Raw genomic sequence first — 12,862 nt, forward strand, 5'->3', positions numbered from 1 at the left:
AGCTGAAACTTTGTGAGAAGTTACTTGTGTAGAATTTATACTGAATGTAAATAAGCCTCTGTAGATCTTGCTGAGGAGGAAGGCAGGTGATAATAGAGGCATTGTGTGACACTGAACAGCTTAATCAGGCTTCCAATAACTATTTCAAGGTATTGTATTCTGTGCTGTTGTCCTCACATCTCTTGTGTAGTGTATCTGCTCTGTATATATCCTGTAGTATTGAATTGCACTTGCAGTTAGCATTTAAATGATCTAGCCTCAGTCGATTTCAGCTACAGTGCTTTCTTGGGAAAAACATCAAAGATGGGATGGGAGTGGAGGGGACAAACAAAAAACCAGTGAGAGTTGAGGTGATGAACTGTTACATCACCTTCAAGTTAATGGGTTTTGAGCATGTGCTTGGCAATTGATAGAAATGCACTGAAATAATCTGTCACAGCAGCTTGTGATAGCAAGCACGTCCCAGATTTAAAAATGGACTTTTCTCTAGAATAGAGGTGATTAATTGGTAACTTCATAGGTTGAATGATCTACACCCTTGTAGTGTATGCTCATGCACTGAGTTTTTATGCAACTCATGCATCATCCAAAACCAAAATCCTAGTCTTCCTTCAACCGCCCTACTTCACCTACCCTACCTGATCTGTTACCTAGTAGTGCTTTTCCTCAGAAATAGCTTTAGAACTTTCTCCTGGTTTATTCACCTGCTCTGGCACCAGGTGATTTGGAACTCTAATGCTGTAATAATTTTGGCCATGGGAGTGCTCAACTTCTGTATCAGTCAACAGGAGAAAGGGATTACAGCATTTCCTCCTTCTAGAGGACAAGAGTTCTGAGGGCCTTGTTTTTCAAGACCAAATTGTGAAATAGCTCAGTCTAGCTTTGACTCACATTTGGGGTTTGTTTTATTTTGGTTTTTTTTTTAAAGTATCCAAAGGCTGTTCAAAGCAGTAAATGATACAGAACAGTAATTGAGAAGGTGGGATAATGCTGGAGGAGGTTACATTATTCAGCTTCAGGTGAAAACTGATCTTTAGTTACTTCTGTAGTGCTTTTTTAGTTGATTTCCCAGCAAAAGTGCCTTTACTCATGGTGAGGCAGAAGTTTGTATTTGTATCCTGAGGCTGCTACTGCCTGTGGAGATGACAGGACTCTCCTATGGCATAATTAAATATCAGGCTGTGGAAATCTTTATATAAATAAGTTGACTTTTCAGATAAATTAGTTATAGTTCATTTAGTGCTCTGTGAAATAATGGGGATGTTGATGAAACAGTGAACTTGGAGCATCTGTCATCTGTTTGGGAAGTTCTGTCCCAGACAAGAGGAAGTCTTCAAAACATTGGAAGCATGTCCTATGAATAGGAGATGCTGGCTGCCCTCTGTTTACTGTGTCATTTTTTTCTTCTTGGTGAAAGGTTGGTTCACTATAAGAGACCCTGGTTGCTTCCTTAAGCAACCCAAAGTGGGGCTTATACATGTCATGATTTTAGTAAATCTAGCCTTAATGTGAGTTGCAAATAAATGTGATAAATATGCAATAACTTACTTCTTTGTATAAGGGTACTGTTTCTTGTAGTAGCATTTCTGCTTTCTCAGTAAGGTTTCTAAAACTATGTAAGTGTGGAGGCATGTGATCTACCCCATGGGTTCCATCATGCCCTGCACTGTGAACATTTTGTTTACTTTCTTTGTGTTATTTCACCATCCTTTTATAATTGTATTTCTAAGTTTAGAAGTACTGTTTACATTATCTTCCATAAAACAGTGAAGAAAATAGCAAGTGAGATCTAGGCTTTCATTCTCTGAGTTTTTACTTTATGGGAGCCAGACACAGAGAAACAAGTAACTGTTTGCATGTCAGACTCAAGAGCTGGTATCAAGATACTTGAAAAACAGATTAGTCAATTTGAGAATGCTTGCATGTAAGGGCTTATTAAGATTATGAATGGTCAGTCAATGTTTTTTGCAACTAAAGAACTTGTGGAATAAACATTTAACAAACAAACCTACAGATGTGTGGTGCTGGGAATCTAGTATTAGTTTGCAGTTTCCTGGTACTACATAAACTCCCTGCTTTAGCATGAGGTTTTTAGCATTTCTCCTTCACAGAATGCTCTGTACTTTGACCTCAGACTGAAGAGTGTCCTGTCCACTTGAGTGACATATGTTCTGTGCTGAAGTGCTACTAACTTCAACTCCTTGATGTACATCCATCATCCAGCTTTTGGAAGGAACTGTGTCTTACATGGTTTGAAGTCTGGCAGCAGTGGTTATGGGCAGAAGAGGGGAAATAGCTTTATTTGTTGCACAATCAAAGTATTTTTTTTAACACAATGTAAATTCTTTAGACCAAACTTCCATAAATAGTTTCTAATAAAATTTTGGGCCTAGTCTCTGTTCCAGGCTTCTGTGCTCTGCTCCAACCTTCCTGAATTAATTTGGTGGTTTGAGAACAATACACTGTGTTTTTCCTTGATCTACCTGTGGCCATTATAGATGTAACGGTTCCTTTTAAAAATAAGGCAGGCTTTTGGTCTGACTATTTCTAACATACTTGGTCTCAGATTGTAATTTCAGATGTTATTTTTTCCAACCTTTACTTGTTGTAGAAGATTTGCTTTTGCACTCCTGTCATTCTGGTGTGAAGAGCAAGAGTCTACGTTAAAAATCCAAGCTCTGATATCCTGTGGTGCAAGACAGCACTGTTGCTCCATGGGTGACTGGCTGCCCAGTTGTGGGGTTAGTGGGCTGCTTAATCCTCAGATACCTGGGGTTTTTTATAAATTCTGAGCAACAGGTTTTTCTTCCAGACGTAAAGTCAGGTGCCTTCATGTTTTAAGTTAGGAGGTTATACTCTTAAATATGTTAGGAAGCTCATAATTATTGAGAATTGGTAGAATAGTCTCTCTTGATGATTTAATTTCTGTAAATAAACCAATTTTAATTCTTGCACTGTAAATGTTAAATAATCTGGTGCTTATACATGACTTCATAATTTCAAATTGTTTTTGTTATTACAATATTTTAACTTTTGAAACAACCAAAATTATTTAAGATATGGTAAATTTCTACAAACTAACTGAAGGTGCTTTTACAGTAAATTAGACTTGGAAACGTCACTATTCTTCCATAATAAGTTTTTGTTCTTATGCATTTATAGCAATAGTGTAGTTCAAGAAAGTAGGCTAAATGCTAGTATTTGCACTGTTCTTAATCCTGTATGTAAGCACTGATAGATGCAGTAGGATTTGTGCTGTGTGTGCATTTCATTTTCTCATGTAGATTATGGACTTAAAAGGAAGACTACATAGGTAGCAATTACAATGGCCATATTCAAGATCATAGGAGGTTCCAGATTAGAAGTAGTACTATAAAGTTAAATGCTTGGGTTTTAACTTGTGTTTTCATTCAAAATGTTAAGTGAGACTTAACTTTTTGTACAGATTCAGCTTTACAGAAGCCCTTATCTTTAAATTGTCTCAGCTCTGGGATACTTCTCTTCAAGTCCTTCTTCAATTCTTCCAGGAAAAAAAAAGAAAGCTTCCTTTTAAGGAATTATTAACATTTCACGGAATACAGAATGTTTAAATTTGCATAGGCCCAAAAATTTTACTGAAAACAGAGTATTTTGTCATTTTTAAGCATTTATACTGTTGATCAGAAGAACTGGCTTCTTGTTTCCAGTATGGCTTACAGTTCAGTACCTTTAAGAAAATGATTACAGCTCATGGAGCATTAATCATTTTTAAAAGAAGGCATTTGTAGCTTTTTAAGAACACATATCCTGCAAACACAGTTCTCTACAACACACTTTCTGCTGTGAGAAAAAAAACTTAGCAGATTTTTTTAAGCGTGTTTGACCAAAATTACTAAACTATGGAAATTAACCATTTGTATCTTACTGGTTGGGTACATAGTTTTGTTATGCAGAAAAAGTATGCAAAACTGCACAATCGAGAGCTCTCAGCAAATACTTCTCATGCCTATACTTGCAACAGGATCCTTCAGAAGGATGTCTGCAAGGCACTGCAATATGTGGAAGTTGTGCTTCATCCCTGAGGAGCAGTTTAGCTGCATTTGCAAGGCACTTTTAAAATTAAAAAGTGAAACAAGACTCTACAGAAGAAGGTAGGGGCTTGTCCATTAATTCTGATATAATAATGCAGGATCCAGGCTGACTTGGGTATTGCTTCCAAAAAGTAACATTTTTCAGGGCGGCATTGCATGCCTGGCAGAAAACAGGGAGCCAATGTTTTATTATATGGCTCATGCATGAAAGGTTATGTCTTCCTCCTCTTTGTTTAAAGCTCAAGAACTTGATCTGTTTTCCTCAGTTTTATGTAAGTGGCATATCAGTGCTAATTAAGTAGAAAGTATGTACAGCTAATAAGATTAAAATCATTACAGATTTTATTCAATTTCCATTATGTTCTTTTGAAGAAAGTTTGCAGTAGTTAACCCTTCAATTGTAGTAAGTAAAATCTGTAACTACCTGTAACATCTGCTGTACTGATGATTGTGATTTTGTTATGAATTGATTCAGAAACTGAAGCACACCATTTAAGAGACTATGACTAAGTTGACATTTTCTTCTATATTTTCTCTGTAAAATTAAATCACTTTATAAATAAACTTACTGAACTATGAATATAAGGACTGCTGATCATTGTGAAATGTAAAGCCTGTGCTGCTGGTACAGATTATTCTTTCACTGTAGAATGTTTAGGTGTTGTCTTAAGCCAGTCAGCAGCAGTGATTAAACATAATGCCAGGAAAAGAAGTATTATTTCTTAAGGTAAATAGCAAATATGGATGAGGACCCCATTCAACACAATGGAAAGAAAAAGGAAAATAAAAAGCTGTTGGATGTACTGGAGAAAGGAAGTATGTGAACTTCAGTCAGTGCTTTTAGAGTATTTATGAAAGATTTTTTTTTTTCTTTTTTGGTCTATATAACTTGTTATTAAAAGAACTGGATGTGTAGAAACAGTTTCACATGTGCCCTTTTGTTTCTATAAAGTGTTCATTGAAGCTGTAGAGGGTTTGGGGGAAGTACTAATATGTCAGATCTCAGCTGAGTTCTCACCAACTTTTTGTGGCTCTGTAACAGGAACTTTCCTGACCATGTCACACCATCTCCCTCAGTAACTTACCTTGGAGATGAGGTACCTTTGTGTCTAGGATACTTAGAGGTGGCCCATTCAACAATAAGATGACAAGTTATGGTAAAACAACGCCAAAGGCAAAGAAACAGCATTAGAAATTTATTCAGAATATAAGAACATTTGTAAAATAAGTATTATAAATGCCTCTGTATAAATAAATGCAATTTTTACAATTCTATATCAAATAAACACAAAATAGCTATTTTACAGCTCCTAGGAAACTAAAAAGTAGCAACACATTTAAAGCTAATTCAGTATGGTGAAAAATTTATAAAGTAACAATGTATGGTGCAGTATTAAAGGAGGAGAAAATCCTAATAAAACCAGTAGAACAATACTGACACGAATGCAAACCTAGTCACATGTGCTTTGCAATAGCTAACAGTACATTCAAGCTGGTGAAGATTAATACATTTAATTAGAAAAAAAAGTAATTTTTTTTTTCTGAACACACTGTGAAATACAAAGTTTCATGCACTCTGGTAACTTAAAAAATCAAAAAGTCATGAATGGACTTAGGTTTTGTTGGCAAGAACCACCTGTATTTCTTGTTTTTCCAATGTATTATTTTTGCAGCAAATGTTAGAAGAGTTTAGTTGCTGTGACTCAAGGCACATTGCACACTTGTGTATCTTGTGTGCTGGTGTTTCAGAGTTGCATGAACAGAGTTGTTAAGTTTTTTGGCTTTTATTCTCAGGGTTGGTGCCATTGTAATGGCTACACTGGAACTACAGCTAATTATTAATATTGAAGAGTTTTCACGCTAGCACTAAACCTTTTACCACTTCTCTGTTGATCTTTTCCAGCATGCCAACAAATCAATCAGTAGCTGCTTGCTTGGGCAAACTAAACTGGTGGTCTGGCAAACTGGCTGCTGCTGAGGCTGTGTGATATCTGTGTTTTTCATCTACAAACCCTCTGGGAAGAAAATGGCTTACATCTACTGATGATTTATAATTCATTCTCAAGCACTTTCAGAGCACAGTTGGCAGGGAAGATACACAGTAAATGCAGTGAAATGGCATCAGCAAGTCTTGAGGCCTGAAAAAAGCACTGAGGGACGGTTGCAGTTTTTTATGCCTCTAAGAGAACAGGACTGAGAGGGAACCTCATCAATATCTGTCAGTGTCTGCAGGGAGGGGTCAGAGGATGGACCAGGTTCTGCTCAGGGAAGCCCAGCAAGGGGACAAGAGGCAACAGGCAGAAATTGATCGTGAATACGAGGAACAAATTCTTTCCTGAGCGGGTTACTGAGCACTGGAACAGGTTGAGCAGAGAGGCTGTGGAGTCTCCCTCAGTGGAGATATTCCAGAACCATCTGGATGCAATGCTGAGTAACCTGCTCCAGGAAACCTGGCTTGAGCAGGGAGGTTGGACCAGATGCCTCCACCAGTGGTCCCTTCCAACCATTCTGTGTTGCTGTGTTTTTATGCTTTCTTATTTTGTACCTATAATTTAAAGAGAGATTTAAATTCAAGTGGTACCAAGAAATTTTTTTAGGGAATAAATTCTTTACTGTGAGGGTGGTGAGGCACTGGAACGGGCTGCCCAGAGAAGCTGCGGATGCTCCATCCCTGGAAGTGTTCAAGGCCAGGCTGAATGGAGCTTGAAGCAACCTGGTGTAGAGGGACATGTCCCTGCCCACAGCAGGGGGGTTGGAACAAGATGATCTTTTAAGGTCCCTTCCAAATCATTGTGTGATTCTGTTATTCTAAATAGAAAAAAAAAAAGAGCCTAAGAGGCAATCCAGTGCAGTAGTTGTTTCTAGTCCTCTTCATTGAAAGGTATTTCACATGGACATTTTGAGATTACCTCAGATCAGATGGGTGTTTCAGATGCCAAAAGACAAAAGTGTAACTGCATTTTTACCACAGTACATAGTGGATATTTTCCTTTGTGTTTCTTCTGAAACAAGTGTGCTCAGCTACAACTGAAGCTTATGGCAAAACCCCACATTCCTGTTGGTAAGAAACTTAGCCAAAAAAGGGAAGTGCCATAGAAAGCTGCTAAGCAAAACCATAAAGGCAGCAGAAATCAATATGCCTCCTCCCTCAACAGACTGGTTTGCAAAAATTTCCATTCACATTGTAAATCAAGTGCAATTAGCTTGAGAAAGAGGACTGATCAAAACCAATCCCAGGATGTTACTAACTAAAAATTTTGAAATCAGCATTCTTTTAACTTGCTGTTGCAATCAGTCATGCTGGCTTTGTAGATGAAGTATCAGGCTCTAGGGAAGTAGGAATGACTACTCTAGGGAAAGAAGACAACAGCAGCTACAGTAGAAAGAGATGAACACCAACTGCTACAGTTTCAGATGCAACCAAGGTGTAACAATAATGCCATACTCTGAACACAAATTCCCATATTTTGGCTGCCTGGGCTAACCCAACAGTAGAGAAAAACAGTTAAAGTCGTCTAAAAATATTTCCTTAGTACTAGAAATGGGAGGAATAAGTGAGAGAAGTTATCATAATTCTAAATACACTTGTAAAACTGGAGGTGCAACTCAACATGTAAAGCAAAAAGGATGAATGACTCCTGAAATCAGATTCCCTAGGAAATAAGCCTGAAAAAAGCAAAGCAGAGGTGTAACATCATAGCAGGCTAGCACAGTGAATTGACTCTAGTTTGGCATGTTAAAACACACATGGCAGCTCTTTTACGTACTCTGTCAAAAAGAAGAAGAATCTGAATGTAACAGGTGCTATGGTAGACTCCTGTATTTTGACCCCAACAGAAATCAACCTTATCCCCATGATTTGCTTAATGTTCATTAATATAATAGGGCAACATTTGCCATTCAGTCAGTTTGATAATACAGTAATATGATGTGACTTTAATGAAAGAAGAAAATGTTAGCAGTAACAAAAACTAACCTAAGAAGCTGTAAGAAGACGTCACCATTCACATTCTGTTTGTGACAGGATATCCATACATCTACACATTTATAGTTTTGTGCCTACGTATTCAATATTAAACAGGTACATTCCTAATAAGTACCTTTTTGGGTCAAAAAAAAGTATTAAAAAAAGACATTCTACCTCTTGATCACAGTAAGCTGTAATAAGCACTATACGTGTGACAAAAATGGCCCAGCTTCTTAGAGAAAACCTTGGCTATAATGCGTTAGCAAGAAAAACCAACTCCTCTACAAAGTCATTGTGAACACCATGTAATATAAATACCAGGAGGTCTCCTATCATTTCTTACCCACCCTTGGCTCAGACCATCTACGTGGCATGGTGAAACTCACAGCCTTTAGCCCTCTTACAAACTGTAAGAAATACACCATCATCATGGTTCTCAGAGATGCAACTCTGAGAGTTTCTTGGGTTTTTTTCCAAATCAACAGGAATTTTCCTACCTGCTCTGCACTGTGAGCAGCAGTATTGCAAACAGAGTGCAAAAAAGCAAGGCAGCCTGTCATCTCCCCTCTCTGCAGCTGCCCATTTGGTTGGTTTAACCACAACAGCAAGTCTTTCTTGGGGTACAATATGGACTTGTGTGCAGAGGGAGCTCAGGGATTGGGAAAACTCTCAAATGATCTCCAAATGACCGAAATGAAAACCTCTTAAAATTAATTATTTTGCTATGTGACACTGTCACCCATGGGACGTATATAAAATGGAAGAGAAGCTGTATGAATATAGACATAACGACACAGACAATGTACATAATTATAGCATGATAATTCAGGCACTGCCATTTTACATTATGAAACAGTTCTTACGGTTAACATTTTTATTATCCCCATGACACCTCTCTGGGATCCCAGAGAAGGTGCTTTAAGTGTGTCAGCATTGACAGTCAGAGCTTTTAGCATTTGAAGCTCCCTAAAAGTCAGCCTCCAAAAGAAAGAAAGTTGTAATGGCACTAAGCATCCTTTAAAGAGATGCATTTAAAGTGAAGTTTCATTGGTGTGTGGTCTGGAGTTCTCTTCTTCCAGTAAAGCTATTCTTTGTTTGAGCATCCTCACTTGTGTTTCATGTCTCTCCACCATGGCCATCATTTGTGATTCCAGTTTCTTCAGCTTATTTTGATGCTTTTTCTTTGCTTTTTCATAAGCTGCTACCAAGTTGCTGTTAAAAACACAAGGCAGTACAAGGTAATTCAAAAAGGCTTGTTCGTAGCAAGTGTTACAAAAAATCCACCGCAAAGCCCCACCTTCAGAAAACTCCGAAGTGTGGGTATTGATAATCTTCCTAAAAATTACCAGTGCTTTAAAATGGATTAGATCCAAACCTTATTGATCCAAACCCAGAGCAATGCTAATGTCCATGTCTTTTCTGGGGAAGCACACACCTCTGCCAGGAAACAGGTAAAGAAAATATGTTTAAACATGGTTCAAAGAGCCAGATAGAGGTTGCTGATGATGACCTTGCAGAGCACTGTTTGTGAGTCAGGATACCACAACATTAAACATGTAATGATTTATAAGAACACTGCATGGCCAGAATATTTTTAGAAAATCCAGGACTGATTTTGCATTTTCCATTTTAAAAAATCACATTTACATTCAGAGGATGGTATCTTGTGCTAATTTATCAGCTGCTAGGTAGGTTCTGTGCCTCCACCTTGACTGAGTAGGAAAGCTTGAGGTGGATGTTGCTTTTCACCACAAAGGCTTTCAGGTATAATTTAAGAAAAACTACATTGTGAGTGATAGGTTCCTTGCAGGAAGGCAGCTGCAGTCCGCTGTATTCCTAGTCCATCCAAACACAGGGCCGGTAAAATGCCCTGAGTAAGCAATACAGTTTAACTGAGGCTGGAGCCAAAGGAAAAGGAGAAGTTTAAAACAAAGTAACAGATTTATAAATCTGAGTTTTGTTTGTTTCTGTAAGTGCATTTACTAGTAACTCAGTTAAGATTAACCTATTTCCCTCCCTCTGTTCTTAACTGTGTAGTTGTCAGTGGCCTACATGGGAGGTTTAATACCTCCCACATCTCTGACCAGAGCCTTAAAGACTCAATGTGTGTGAATACAAGGATCCATAAACTTCTCATTAAGGTAAGGGAAATATTACAGTGCATTGCCAGAACACAGAAAAAAAAAATCAATGGCGGGTCCATCTGCTGGTAGATCCTTTACCTGTTTGCCCTTTTAAGGTCATTAACAAATTCTGCAGACTGCTGATGTCTGATCTCACTGCTCTTCGTGAGCCTCTCCAAAGCACTCACTAACTCCTGCACTCTAGCCTTCAATTTCTTCTCCCTGGACCAGAAAAAGAGAAGGTAGAAAACTATGTTGAAAACAGAAATAACAATTTGGCTTGCAAGTGCATGAACAGTTGTCCTGTGCTGGGTTGACAGGCTGAAAATATTCCCCTTATTACTACTTGGATAATACAGGAGGTAGTTCTTATATTAAACTTCTCCACAGATTGATATTTATAACATTCACCATTGTAAACTATATGATCAGAGATACAGCAGACAAAAAAGCAAACAAACTTCTCTTGTAGATCATAGTCTTGTATGCATTAAATCACACTAAGAGATAAGCATAAAGATACATAAATAAAAGTTTAAAAATACCGGGAACATGCCACCTACTGTGTCCTGAATGAGACAGCACAGAAAACTACCAAAGGTACTGAAACATCGTGACAAAAATAGCATACCAGCATTGCTATTAAAATACTTTACTAAACAAATTTATTTTTACACAGAGAACCACGGAATGGTTTGGGTTGGAAGGGACCTCTAAAGGTCATCTAGCCTGACATCTAGCAGGGACATTGTCAAGTAGATCAGGTTGCTCAGGTTGCTCAGAGCCTCATCTGACCTGTCCTTGAATGTTTCCAGGGATAGGGCACCTACCAGCTCTCTGGGCAACCTGTGCCAGTGTTTCTCCAGCCTCTGAGCAATTCCACTGATTTCAGTTACTATCTCAAATTTACTCAAGTAATTTATACTTGAGTATAAATATAAATACAGTCTGTATTACAGTAACTGACTAGCTTTTTATGGAGCCAGCAAGTCAAGTCCATGTGGCAGTGAGAAAAAGTTAAGAACAGGAGACGGGAGCCCAGACAGAAAAGGGCAAGTACAAGAAATACAGAAGAAGAAAGAGCATTTTTTTCTATGAGGGACTTTTCTTTCTTTCAAACAAGCCAGAGTAGTGAGGCTTAAAATGCTGATATAGTTACTAACACTTACTTGCTAACTATGAACCAAAAGTTAATTACATGAAGTGTGCCAAAATGGAAGCAAGGTACCTTATAGTATTTTTACATTACAAGTATCTCTACGATGAAAAGAAAAAGTGAATGAGACAGAAATTCTGAGGAGAAGCAAGCATTACAGCTTGGGGATTAAACTGGCTTTAAAAAGTATTTCCTAGCATGTGGTATGAGACAGGTGCTTCTCCCTGGGGAGCTTCCTGCTCAGAGCTGAAGGCTGCCCAGCCCACTCCTACACTGACAGGGGACTGTTACTGTGCTGGTGTGGAGACCCAGGAGCTTTTCCCATGACCCATCCTCACAGAAGATAGCTCAGAGAAGAAAACCATCAGACTTTGGAGAAAAAAAAAAAGCTTTTAAGACTGACATGGAGCTGGGCTCAACTGGGACACAGATTTTGCAGTGTCAAATCTTACACTCAGGAACTTTATGTGTTTGTATGTAGACATTTGTCTGCGCTTTGCTGCCCAGAACCACTTTGCAGTGACTGGCCTCTCCCTCTTGTTTTTGCTGCAGTGCTAAGTGAGTATGCTGTGTTTCATCTCAGTAACAAGATGACTGCTGTCTCCCACACAAGCCCACCGGGAACGAACACCCTAAAAGCTTCCCCAGCTCTGAACAGACCACACGGATGCTCCTCGAATCCCAGCTCAGCAGGCTGCAGTTCCGAGGGTGGCCTGGCTAGGGCAGCCTTTTATCGCCAGAGACAAGGAGATCGCCTGGCTTCAACAGCTACAGAAGGGCTTTCAGAAAGTCAGACAGGGAAATATTCCAAGTCAGCAGTTTATCCCAAGAGACTCAGACGCTGGTTTACCGTCAAAATTGAAAAGGACATAAGAGGGGCCCTGTTGATGAAAAATCATCAGTATTCTTTGTGCATCCTTTCATTGAAGGAACATGCTCTGTGTTTTCAAATAACACAATCTTTTTCCCTAGCAGTTAAAAGCTCACTGCCATCCACCCCAAATATAAATTTCATTTTTTATATCCTATCTTAGCAGCCAGAAAGACTCAGCACAGTCTACGGTCAAAGTCTGTGTTCTGCAAAGAAAACAGCAAAAAAAAATCTATTTTTTACTTGCAATAGAATATAAACAAGAAAACATCAGACTTGGCAGAAGCCAGACCTAATGTGTTTGTGGCACGGCACTACTGATATGAAGAACAGAGTAGGGTAAATTTGGTTCTTGTCTGCTCCAGAGGTCACCACAGCCAGAGGCTCTGGGAAGGCTCAGTAACACCATGCTCAGCACAGCGACCTGGCATGAACAGCAAGTCCAACAAAATAAATATGCACAGCATTTGGGTGGGCAGAGAAATCTAAAAATCACATGAAGCTGATTTAACATTATGTGCACAAAAAGGTATGGCTGTGAGAACACTGCACACTTTGGAAAAAACCCTGCAGAACCACAGTTCACTGCAGCTAAAGTCCTTAATACACTTGTTGTAACAAAAGCTGCGTGGAAAAGAAACACAGTGGAAAGACTTTGAGGAGCCTGTCATGCAT

At 38.7% G+C, this 12,862-nt stretch overlaps 1 protein-coding gene across 1 annotated transcript in view; it reads right to left on the reverse strand.

Moving 5' to 3' along the window:
- Positions 1-6,814: 6,814 nt before the first annotated feature.
- LOC113961110 (colorectal mutant cancer protein) overlaps positions 6,815-12,862 on the reverse strand; it is a 64,392-nt gene continuing 58,344 nt past the window's right edge. The window contains exons 14-15 of the mRNA XM_027671169.1: positions 10,260-10,382; positions 6,815-9,249 (exon numbers count right to left, since the gene is read on the reverse strand). Coding sequence (XP_027526970.1) covers positions 9,069-9,249; positions 10,260-10,382 — 304 coding nt within the window. The 3' untranslated portion in view covers positions 6,815-9,068. The remainder of the gene's footprint in view (positions 9,250-10,259; positions 10,383-12,862) is intronic.

This window comes from Neopelma chrysocephalum, unplaced genomic scaffold (assembly GCF_003984885.1).
Source record: "Neopelma chrysocephalum unplaced genomic scaffold, ASM398488v2 Primary Assembly neopelma1_97034, whole genome shotgun sequence".
Taxonomy (NCBI): Eukaryota; Metazoa; Chordata; class Aves; order Passeriformes; family Pipridae; genus Neopelma; species Neopelma chrysocephalum.